Source organism: Hippichthys cyanospilos, chromosome 4 (assembly GCF_059441005.1).
Source record: "Hippichthys cyanospilos isolate Australia breed blue-spotted pipefish chromosome 4, RoL_Hcya_1.0, whole genome shotgun sequence".
NCBI classification, from domain to species: domain Eukaryota; kingdom Metazoa; phylum Chordata; class Actinopteri; order Syngnathiformes; family Syngnathidae; genus Hippichthys; species Hippichthys cyanospilos.
This window is the reverse complement of record NC_142372.1, coordinates 3296404-3309307: the sequence shown is the minus strand read 5'-3', so window position 1 is coordinate 3309307 and position 12904 is coordinate 3296404. Positions and strand designations below refer to the sequence as shown.

The 12904-nt window shown below is 39.3% G+C and overlaps 1 protein-coding gene across 2 annotated transcripts in view; it reads right to left on the bottom strand.

The window, feature by feature from the left end:
* Positions 1 to 12904, bottom strand: part of mpped2a (metallophosphoesterase domain containing 2a) — a 42147-nt gene that overhangs the window by 26387 nt on the left and 2856 nt on the right. For both annotated transcript variants that reach the window (XM_088413639.1, XM_088413640.1), the window contains exon 2: positions 10872 to 11142. In XM_088413639.1, the coding sequence (XP_088269765.1) occupies positions 10872 to 10984 (113 nt within the window). In that variant the 5' untranslated portion in view covers positions 10985 to 11142. The remainder of the gene's footprint in view (positions 1 to 10871; positions 11143 to 12904) is intronic.

The window sequence follows — 12904 nt, the reverse complement described above, 5'->3', positions numbered from 1 at the left end:
GGCCTTTGAAACATCGCAACACAATTACGCTCTCAGTAGGTGTATTTGATATTGAACATATGGAACAAGAACATGAAATCCATGAAAAAGGGGATTTGAAAGTAATGATATTTTCACTTGACTTTGCACGCTTAAATTGTACTCAAAAATACACACTTCAAGACATGCCAAGCAAGCAGAGCAGCCAATCATATTGGAGTGGAACTGCTGATTAGATTCGGTGCTCGGTGCTGCTTGAACGTCATGCAGTTTTACAGGATTCACCACTGCTCGTCATGGAAGAAAGACAAATGCAAAAAAGCACGGGATGACGAAACCCACACGTACTGTAGACGTCCATTTATGTGCATGGAAAAACACTGGGTGAAAAAAAAAAAAATAGCCATGTTCTTGTTCCCCTTTCCTTTGATAAACAACCCATCTTGCGAATGTAAGTAAATACCAAGCAGCCCCTATCAATTAAAGCAGGCCTGTGCCAAGAAAGCTCCATAATAGTGTTGCAGTTGTTTCAGTCACACAAAGGGAGAGTTTAATAGATTGCAAAATAACAATCCAGAGGTTCATAATCAATATTTAGCTCTGAACAGCGGAGAACAAACGAGTGATCTAACATGAACTGAGACAAAATGAGGTGTTGCAGCTCTCAAGCAGCAGGTAAAAGAATTTCTCAGGTTAGCATGAAGGTTTGTGTTAACATGTCTTGTACTTCAGCCTGACACCAGAAAAAAAAAAAAAACCCTGCGGAGGGGAAAGAGCAGGGGAGGGGAGAAATGCAAATACTTTCGAGGAGGGCAGCAGCACACTCAAATGCAGCATGACATTGGAGCTGACAAAAACCTAAAAGGTCTGCGGCTCCACAAATGCCTCCACAATGAGGAAATGTCTGAGAGGCTTTACTGACGAAACCTAGAGTAAAAACATTACAATGAGAATTGGATAAAGAAGAATCATAACTACCGTTTTCCCCCCACAAATAACGCACCTGTGTATAACTTTGGGGTCAAATTCGGGTATTTTCTATGTTACCATGTGTAAGACGTACCAACACTTTGGCAACGATGTAAAAACTATAGCGAAACAGAATAAATCTAATCTACCTAAACTTCATATATTCTTGTGTTAAATATTTGTTGCGCGTTGTGTGTTTGAGATTTCCTGCATTGTGAGCAGTGAGTGAATGCCTCGCCAGCGTAACAAGCAGTTGTTTTACCTTTTTATCGCGACGCTTTCGTTTTACCATGAATACCCAAAGTTGCACAGCATCCGTGTTTCACAGAGTTTCTTAGTGTATATCAAAACACCGCAATTAATAAACGAGTCAAGTTTAATACCTTTCCGTGTTCTCTACCCTGTGTACTTTTAATTGAATGAACTGGAGACTTTGCTCTTCTTCTTTTTAGTAATGTTAACTGTGTGTGAACAAGGATGGACTTGGACAGTTGTTCAGTCTGCTTGCTTCTTTTTTTTTTAATGAAAAAAAACGCCGCTAACATGAACTTCTGTTAGCTGCAACAGGCACTTGGATGGATGAATGGATGGATGGATGGATGGATGGATGGATGGATGGCTGGATGGATGGCTGGATGGATGGATGGATATACTGTATAGTTTTGCTCTTATCTCAGTCTCAACAGTCCCTAGTCTGGATGTCTAGTTCTTGGTTTGGTCTTGGCAACTACACAGTGTGATGTTGTTCATTGTTTTTAATAGTGGAACCCGCTAGTGAAAGGGTGCCAATTTCAAACTATAAAACAAATATTTGGCTACGATAGATCGTGTTGGTTCTTTGTATCAGCCAGTAGTACAGGCATAAAGCCAAGGAGGAGGAGGTTGGGAGCGGAGCTTTCTGCTGTCTGTAGGAGGATATTTAATTTGACTGAGCACACTTGGCTCCTGGCCTTTCGAAAAACACACAAGCAAACAAAGTCAAAGTTCAGCATGAGCTCGCTCCTTAAAATGTGACATTAAACTGGCAGCAGATAAGGAGGTCGCCATCTCTGTCACTCTCCGAGTTGCTGAGCTCAATACAGAAGCCACATAAGCACGATGATTGATTGCGCTGCTTTGCCATGCCGATAAGTCTCCAGAGTCTTCGTGCGGCTCTGACTAGTCAGTTGCTACTAGCTCATTGACTGCATATTGTGCATATATTTTTATTTTTATCTAGGACTTCCACTGGTAGTATATTTAGAAATACTTGAACCCTCCTGATATGTTTCTTTGCAAAGACCAGCAAAACTTTAACCCAGGGTGTATTCAGTCACCAAAATGTGTCGGAAATGGTCATTTTTCAACAACACTAATATTGTCTTTGGGTCAACATGACCCAGAGGCCTGTTTAATTATCCAAAGGTATATTTTAAAAAAAATCTTTACTTTGTTAGAAAACTCACTCACAAAGTAACAATGCAAAACTGATTTATACCTGTGTGCTAAATTTATTTCTGTACAATAGTAATAACATCCTGCGTCAATTTGACCCGAGGCCATAAAGCCAAAAGTCGTGATGCATTTTTCTCTCTAAACAAAGCAATAATATTCCTGCGCATACACAAAATTGTGTAGATACTCTGCCAAGCAGAAGTCACCATTTTATCATCCATGGTCGGTAAGTCTCAATAAAGGGGTGTTTTACATCATGTAAAATAATGCCCAATTAAGACATTTACAGTACAATCAAAAACCAATCTCCCATTGGTAGAGTCCGCGTTGATGGCGTCACTTAGCGCCCGCTTACTCCTGAACAAAGTCTCAAGAGCACCTGCCATGTCCATGTTTCCTTCTCTACCAGCTGCCGTTCACTACGATGAGATACGTCTCTTGCACCTGTGATCTTCAAAAACGGAGTCCCTTCATGCTAATGGAGTCATTCTGATAATGATTTCTCATCAATAAGCCAACCAGAGCCATAAAACCTCTGGGGTCAAAGGGGGCATGTGAAAATAGACTGCTAATCAACTAAAGCTGACCCTTTTATACATGATAAATAGATCAAGGCGTGCATATTGGCTGGATCACAGGTCATCTTTTTACACAGGCATTGTTGGTGTGTCTGAGAAGAATCCTCACTTCTTAAATACTACAAAAGAAATGTCTAGTAACCGAGTGACTAAACGTGAGGTGCAGGTCAATTCAGATGCTAAACTTTAATTTCAAATGCTAAAGGAATACTACACTTACTGAGCCATTTTTTTGCAGTAAAAAGCTCATATTTTGTCAAAGAATGATAACTACCTTGTTTGTCACGTACAATTGGCATTTTCAGTCCAAAAATACAGTTTAAAATGCATGAATTAGACATGAAAAATAGACATCAAATCGCTTGGTGAGAATGTGGAATTTTGGTCCTTTTCACTTTTCTGATGATACAGAAGAGTTTCACGCAATAACCATAAACCACATGTTTAGGAAAAAAACAACAACTTTAGATTAATCTCGAGTATGTGGGGGTCCGCTAATAGTTTTTCACTCTTCACTTCCTTGTTCACATGTTTAACAGAGGCAACGTCAAAGCACAATGTTCCCCATTTCCAGCATCTCTAACCACTGCATCAGTTCCCCTCCCCCTCCAATCCACTCATTCCCAAACATGCCGCTCACTCATCCACGGCGCAATACCATTTCTCAGAGAGAAGCACAGAGCACGCCTCTCTTATCTTCTGCGTTTCAGCTGTCTGAGCTAATTCAATAAACTTCAGGGGAACAAAATGAACAGAGGAATAACGGATAGGGGGGATGGCGACTGGGGGCGGATGTGCGAAAGGGAACGGAAGCCGGCAAAGGTGAGAAACACCAACAAGTAAAAACGAGAACTCACGAAAAGACGGGGGAAAAAGTATCCGCATAGCAATTACAAAATAGCACGATACACACAAAAGCAAATTGCGAAAAAAGTATGATTTCGGGAGAATGATGCCACTGTGTCTTGAGACCCCCATCTTATTCTGCATTTGTTCAGTCAGCATGTCTTGTCCTCACAAATACGTTCCTCTTGCTATTACGAGCAAGCGTGGCACACAAAGCAACCCAGATTGGAAAATCGGCAATGGGAAAACCTTGCGGCACTACGTCGGGAAATAAATTGCTTCGGCTAATGCTCCTTTCATTACGGCACCGGCCTTAATTGTGCTGCTGACAGTCTGCAGGGCTGCTGTGTGGAATGTTGTGAAGACAAGCATGACATGAAAGCCAAGGTTGAGCACCAAGATACAGACTAGCAAAAAGAAACTAGTGATATACAGTATTGATCAACAAAAATATGAAAAAGTCAAAATAATAAAGTTGGGAGTTGTGGAATATGAATTACCCAGCAAAATCCACCCATTTTTATTCATCTCTTAAATCTTAAAAAAAAATTGCCTGCAGCAACAAGTGTGCATGCTATGCATAATAGCAACATGCCGCCAACTCAACTTTAAAATAAACTTTAGCTTTTCAAATGACATACAGATGTTAATGCCTTGATAAACTAAAGTAGATTCTGACAGCGTGTCACCGATGTCAACAGCACTACGTTGTCCTGAAATTATGTACAATTGCTAGTTGTGCTAATTAAGGTCCCTTAAAATAATAACACGCTGACAATTTATTGCACGTCACTTGTTGCCAGGAATCAATGGCAGCTGCAACATTAGCATCTACAGGCACAAGATGCTAGCAGCATTGGCAGCTAGCAGCACTCAAATGCCCTTTAAAGGGGCAGTGTGTAAGATTTAGATGGTTTTTCATTACGGACAGCAGGAGGGGCTGCAGGTGCTGCATTTACCATTGTCTGTAGCTATAACAAACATGGCCGCCTCCAGAGAAGTGCCAACCCCTATGTAATATAATTTAATGATAACTAGACATATGACTAGACATATAACTAGACACACACTGTCCCTTTAAGGCCAGCAAGAGCAATCAGTGATAGCTCATTGCATCCTGGAGGTCAAAATAATACAAATGTGTGAAAGAGTAAAATTGCAGGCGCTTTGACTCAAGGATTTGTCATTTGTGAAGGTAAAATACAAGCATATTTCAAGTTGTATTTTAAGTTAAAATGTATTGCTATTATACGAGTACAAATGAACAATACAGTACTGTACTTGAAAATGCTTAAAAGCCATGGACATTACATGAGGAGACGTTGCTGGCTTGGACCACATCACTGCATTTCGAAATGGTGCCCAGTAATGCCAGTATCCAATGAAAATATCCAAAGGGATTTTTTTTTACTCTCACAAAACCCAGATCTGTACAATGTCAACTGTCACTTAACCTCACCCACCGCCATCATCTCCAATTTTAAAGCCATTTTGATGGGCTACCGAAGCAGGTGTGTGTGTGTGTGTGTGTAGGGGCGGGGGCCTAATCAAGGGTTCTCCGGTTACAAAAGACCTTCCACAGTCCAGACACTACAAGCAGCAACATCCTACATAAACAAACGGTCATAAAACACAAATGTCTGACTGTACTTTCCCAATGTTTTGACATTTTGGTGCATCAAAATGATCAGAATCATGTCATGGCAGTTTTTTCCCCCCAGTCAACCCACATGAACACAGATTTTGAATTCTGCTTCGACAATATTACCCGCCATTACGGTCGAACAGAAATGACGTCATTGAGGCAACTTAAAGCCTTGCTAGCTACACGGTGTGCTGATGGCGTTTCTTCTGATTCATTTGACTCAAAAGTAAATAGCGTGCTTGGTTCGAAGTAGGCTTCATTTTTTTCATTGGTTTGCATTCAGCAAGTAAGTTAGCTGTATTGCCCTGTGTGCAAAGTTTTTGCCATGTCTTGGGTGAATTTCGCTAAATTATTTACTTTATTTATCTTAGTTTGTTATTATTATTATTTGTAAGTGTCAAGCCTTGAAGCCTTGTTTTTATACTGCTTGTTTAAAAAAAAGGGCAATAAATAGACATTTGACCATGGTGAAAAATCGTGATAAATAATTGTGATTTCAGTAGTGACCAAAATAATCGCGATTATTTCGGCCATAACCATGCAGCCCTACTTCAGGGCTGTTTGTGGTGAGGAAAGGGCACTCTAAGATGATTAAAAATGACCAAAAAGCGGAATTTGCATGACACATATTCTTCCGCTCATTCGTTGCCATTGACAAGTTGGACAGTCAAAAATTCATTCTAACCAGTGAATGGGTTAATAATAGCCTGTATTTTTATTGTGGGTTCTCAGCAAGAAATTGTCAATTTTTTATGTTAATATTTGTTTTATTTAGCTTTTTTTGTGCTAAGCGATGCTTGCATGTCAAAATCTTTAGCCTGAATATATATACACAGAAACACAAAAGGTGATGCGGAACTTTTTTGCTGAAAGAATTGATGTAAGGTGCACTCCTCAATGATGCAATCATTGGAGTTGGATTTTATCAGGGGGATGCACAAGGGAAGCATCAAACGCAAGCTATGAAATATATGATGACATCATTTCCATTTCTCATTGCCAGAGGGCACAAGAAAGATGATATGTATAGATAACCGAAGAGTGAAAATAACTTTTCCACAAGCGGAGTTTATTCAAGGGCTATCGTTTCAACATATTATTGCAAATCACTTTACAGAAGGATGAAAAATACAAAATGAAATTGGTTCAAACCTATTTACTCGGAAGGGTTTCGCCAGAGCGCTGTGGTATTAACAATGACACTTTTAATACAGTGTATGTTTCTCATAGACATGCAGAGAAGAATATTTCCATTAGAAGAAAAGATTCAAGCGAAAACTCATCTCTTTTAAGCCCTTTTGTAAATGTGCGTGGAATCAAGTTAACATCACCTATTCTTTATAAATGCGTGGAATGTGAATACAGTAGCGCATAGTGACTAGTGTTATACTTTCAAAGATTTGCAAAAATGGACAAAATAGTGTCGGATGAAGGTAAAGTCAGGATAGAATTTAGCCATGCGTCACGGCAGGGTCGGGATGTCGGTTGACGTGCAAATATTTTAACAAGCTGACCGGCGCTGATAAGCTTGCGTCGGTATTGTTCTAATTCGAGTGAGGCGCAGATTGGCTGATTGGATCAATGCGATGCATCGCCGCCTGTTATAATTCTGCTGTGTCTGTTACTTGGTCTAAAAGAGCACAAATAATTGTCTTCTTAATCACTTACACGGAGAGCCATTTTTGCCTTTTCATTGTCTTTTCCTCCTCCATTGTCAGTAGATAATCAAAACGTGAGCGAGGAGAGATTGTCCATTAGTTAAACAATCACAGAATGCGCCATTCTCTCTCTCTCTCTTGCGGGCAAATCAAAAAATGAAACATAGACATGTCTAAGTGGGTCAAGAACATAGTGGCTGGCCATTGCTGTGCCTGGGAGACCTTCATGTAAGTGGTCACAAAATTAGATACAGCTGCGCAATCTAACATCAAAGCCGTATCAAATATTCTCTTTTTACAAGGACGATTTTGCCGTTACAACAGAGCCACTAAAGGAAAAAAAAAAACATTGTGCAAATGTGATGTTTTGTTGAGATGGACTTTGCTTTGCATGGCAGAGTTTGAACTTTTTGTTGTTCACAAAGCGGTGAAAAACCGAGCCTTTCCAAATGCCCCTTTTGCACCCAATTAAGGCACTCGACTATTTGCAATGAACCTGTTCAACAAGTTTTCATGTTCAAAACGTTCATATTCCAAATTTCCTTGCGAAAAGAACAGCGCAGGTGAACATTTGCAACCTTGAACCAAACCTAACAAGTGAGTAATATCTGCTACCTTTGCCATTAATACCCAAACAATCGTCCCAGCGAGTTTTTTGCTGTTTCTGTCTGTGTAGTGTAAAACACAAATATATATTTTCCTCTAAGCGATACTTTGTACCTAAAGATGTTTTTGTTGCTTTGAAGTACTATTTAAAAAAAGAAAAAAAAAAAACAGCTGGAGAATGATGTGATTGGTATTGGGACGTCCCTTACAATTTACAATATTGAACTTGACTACACGTTAATTGTACAAATTCCAAGAAAAAGAAAAAAAAAAAAAACATCAGACACGAAGACCTTTGCTACTTTTTGTGTCACATTAAGTTCCTTTGCGTTTTTGGGGGTGTCTGTTTGTATTTTGTGCTTGCAGTCTGGCCCACATTCTACTCAAATTGGATTGGAAGCCATTAGCGTCCCAACTCGAAGCATATGTTCCAAGTTGTTGAGCATTTCATTTCACGAGACGATGGCGAGGGGGCTGAAGCAAGAAGAAAACACGCGCGCGCGCACGCACACACACACACTGAGTCTGCACAGAAAAATAAACCAGACCTGGACTCAGTCTGTCGCTCGCTCCCTTCCAGACGCAGACAGACGTCCCATGATGCCAGGAATGACCATGAACTTCGGGGTCACATTACAAAGCGTTTTTGCCACTGTGACATGCACATTTTCCTAAGCAGTTTGTAGAGTGATACCTTGAGCACCGAACAAAAGGCGCTGCTGTACTCCCATCACAAAATCAAAATACTCCCTCTAGGAAAGAAAGCGGGGGGCATAAGAGGAGATTGTATTTCAAAAGACAAGCAATCGTCTCGCTTGAGTTTCTTTTTTCTTTGAGCCACAACTTTATCCATAAATACTTGGGATGCGCCGAGAGAGGAACCCCGAGAAAGTCGGATCATTATCTCCCGTATAAACGAGTCTTTACTCTTCCGGAGCAGAGTGCGTATTCTATAAGCATTGGATCATGGCTGGGGGATGGGCTGCGTGTGTTTGAGGAACCCCGGGGTTCCTAGTCTGAGTTTTTCGAATGACAGCGTAAAACACTACTGGCTCTGTGGAAGCCAGGAAACAGCCTAATGCATTTATCCAAACACATATCAGGAGAGAGGCCCCCTTGCCTCATCACGTCCCTTCCTAAAGGCGAGCTTCCCCTTTGCAAAACGAAACATAAAAAGGACGATAAACATGTCACCTAATGCAAACGGCGCTCGCTTGGGCCACATTTCGAAAGCGTTTAAAAGCATCAAAGTAATACGCGATGGACAGTGGACGCAACAAACAAGCGTGTCTTTTCCTCTCATCCACAAAGAAAACATTACCCGCACTTTCCACTTTCATTTGAGTCTTTACCGTTCGCCATAGTATTTCTCGTAATGCGTACGGTCAATTGGTGCAAGACCGCCATTAGAAGGCTGAGATGAAACCCAGCGCGCCACCGTAAAGAAACTGCCACAAACCCTGTCACTTTTAATCACCAAGGTATGAAACTAAACTCTCGAAGGGGATAAATTGTGGGAGTCAGCTCTGACATCCCACCAGAATGTGTCCTGCGCTGTCCGGCACTGTTACCCTTAATTCAAATTGAGGTATTTGGCCTGATTTATTGCGGCCTGTGCCAACCATTAAAATAAAGTGACATAACATAAACTGCTAGGTGACCTTGTCTCCTTTTTTTTTTTTTTTTTTACATTGGAGGGAGACACACTTGCTGTGCCGCAGACCCTTCTCACAGCTCACAGGAATTCCAAAACAATACAGTGGGAGCGGGATGTCAACATTGCTAACAACAAGTTTAAAAAAATATATATAAAAAAAAAAAAAAACAAAACACCTAGACCGAGCTAAGATACCCATTTTACATTTCTTACAAGCTTTGAAGTTATACTGTATTTTAATTAGGTGCATCAACCAATAAGTCGCATCAAGTTCCAATCAATTTGATCTGAATTTGAAAAGAAAAATGGACTGTTTTGACTATGGTATTTCAAAGCAGTACATTAAATGTGCTTATACCTGCTGAAACTCACAATAAAAAAAATCTGAAAATCTCACATATAGCACCACCACTCTAAATTGACTTTATACTGCTGTTCCCGATTGTTTTGCTTTGGATGTAACAAATGCACTACTGTATCATATTCAATCCCACAATTTCATAGGATCTGTCCTTTTTTTTTTAAAAAAAAACAAATGTTTTGCCTTTTTGGGTGATATTGACTGATACATTTTTAACTCACAATTTGGCCATCATAAAGCTCTTTATTTAAATCATTGTTTGGTCATGACCTGTGAATATCATTTTTTTATGCTGCTTTTTAAAAAGCAAATCATTTCATATTCTCAAGAATAGTGAACATTGGCCTTAAAAAGTAGAATAATAAATATCACATGAATAAAAAATAGCTATTATAGATTCAAGCTCTGTTCACAAAAAAAATGCACTTAAGTAAATATTTTTAAGCAAATATTTTGATTTCACCTCTTGTATCAAAAAACAGAACGGTGCAATAACATTCGTAAATTATAATTAAATTACTGGTTTGTTCCGCAACGTCAGACAAAAATGTCGAGCATTTTAAAGTAAAAATTTGCAAATCTTTTATTTTGACTCAATACAAATATAATAGGTACGCTTGCAGGAGGGACTATAGAAATAAGAGAATATTTAATGAAGAGAGACTATAATTGCAAGGATTTAGACAAACTTTAAAGGAACTAAATCTCAAAAAAGTTTATGAATATCCAAAATGGCTGTCGATAATTCGATAATCCATTAGTTGATTAATCATTGCAGATCTATCGAACTCCAAATGTATCTTAAGTGCAACAAAATACTACGCTGTTGAAATGTACTTTTTTGTAAAATATGACACTATGGAATCGAGACATAAACAGTAACAAATACATCTTAAGGGCATCACCTTTTTGTGTAAAATGTTAAAGAAAACTAGGGAATCGAGATCATAAAATTTTGCTTACTGAATTTTCGATGCATCTGAAATAAGAAAAGCTTCTGAAACTCTAATTGGCTGCTGTTAGAGTCACATTAATAAATGCACCTGACCGGGTTTATTCTATTAAATATCAAACAAGTCTTGTTTATTTTAAGGTCTTGACAAGTGTGTCACGGTGTGCGTGTCACATTTGCACTTACATGTGGACGTGTGGCGGTTGGAAGCGGCTCTGGTTGATGTTGTAGTGCGTGAAGGCCTGCGTCGGGTTGGAGCTGTACTCATCCACCGTGATGGTCACTTTGCCATGAGCCATCCTTCCGACGAGTGGACATGAGACGCCGTTCGTTCACCGGGATTCAGCAGCGACGCGTGCAGCGGACATCCTTTGGAGCGGCTCGCAAAAAGCCCAGGAAGTCACTCGAAGCGGCAGCGACGGAAAACACCCGGCTCACCTTCCCAGCACTCTGCCGGCTGTGCCAAGAAGAAGAAAAAGACGTCAGTGGCGTGTCACAGGCAAAGGAAAATAAATATAGAGCCGCAACGATCGCTCTATTAAATGACCAGTAATTGATGATCAAATTAATCGACAACCATTTGTGATAATTGCGATCAAATTAATTCAAAAGGATCCAAATCCTTCGCTAGTAAATATTTTCTGTAGACATACATGTAAGAAGAATTATTTTGCAAACAAATGTATAAATGCTCTCTCCTTTTTGCTGATGTTTAGAACCACACTTATTAATTAGTGTACATAGTTTACCTTTGTTATTGCACTGTCAATTGCAAATAAAGTTCTGTTTGTTTTTAATCTGATTCACCAACAAAATAATCAATTATTGAAATAGTAATTAGTGTCAACTTTGTTTTCTTTGTATGTATCGTTCTTAATGTTTTAATATGCACCAATCGGTGCATTTTTTTCTTGTATTGTTTCAGAAAACACAACTTCAAAGAAAGTTAAAAGTAAAATTCTGAAAGTCCACATCTAATTATCAATAATTCTTCATCAACACAAACACAGTGAAAAGCTAATGAACACACTTTCAAACAATAAAACAAAGTGAAAGCATGTAAAAAGATACAAAAGGACACATCATTGCTTATGAGAAACCTGTTTTTTTTTAAAGCGGAAGGAAATATAAAGATGTCTTGTGTTCAGAATTCAGCCTGTTGACATTTAATAAAAGATACAGCAACTGCAGTTGCCAAAGCGTTCATAAAAATAAAAACGAAGAAACATCCACACAGCAGCCGAATTTGCAGGAGATGCACAAAATAAACTTGTTTTCCCTTCCTTTTAATATTACCCAGTGGGAACCTTTTAAATCTTTTTTTTGCATAACAGTAAACCGTTTCTAAAGAAGCCAAAATCAATTATTAACGAGTACGAAGAAAATCAGCTAAAAGAAGCGTGTCCGTGCATCTTCAGCACTCACTCACCGCGACTGTTGTGTCTGCTTGGACCGTGAGCCTCCCTCCTATCTGACCTCCCTGACTGGTCGTAAAGCGGTCGCTTCAGGCTTTGACACGTGTTTTATACTACAGCCAATGATGCATACACATCACTATTAGAGGGGTTGGGAAAATATAAAAAGAAGGCTGCCCTCAATTTATAGTCTGTCATCTTTTTGGAGGGAAATCAACAGCTGAACGAGCTGATTTAAGTGAATATGTTAACAAAAACTGCATGCCAATTTCAACAACCAAAAAAACTGTCCTCAGTCCACAATAAACATCAATGCATGCTATTAATTCGGGGTCAGCCGAGGATGCGTTTTATACATTTAAAGTTTCTGATGTAAAACCCAGCTCTGTAAAATATAAAAGAAAAATCACAACTTTTTCAGTGGATTTTTCGTGCATTAATTTCATAGCCAAAAACAAAATGTGGAAATTAACTTAATAGAAATAGTAAACGTAATTTCATTTTAAACGCATCAGCATTATTCCCTGAAGCGCATCTGAAATTGAGAGAAAAGTCCTTTAGCCATTTAAAGAAAGTCTTTTTTAGCCTATAATTAATTTTCTTTAACAATTAGCAACATGGGAACACGATTTTCCACACGCTGCAGATTGAAAACGACCACCTGCGCTCAAGGGTCGCTTAACGACCAATTACAGCTCACCTGCTGGTCATGTGACGTTCATAAACTGAGCTGTGATTGGTCATTACCTTAGCCTTCCAGCACGTGATGTCATTTTCAGTCACAGCAGGTGGCCAAAATTGTTT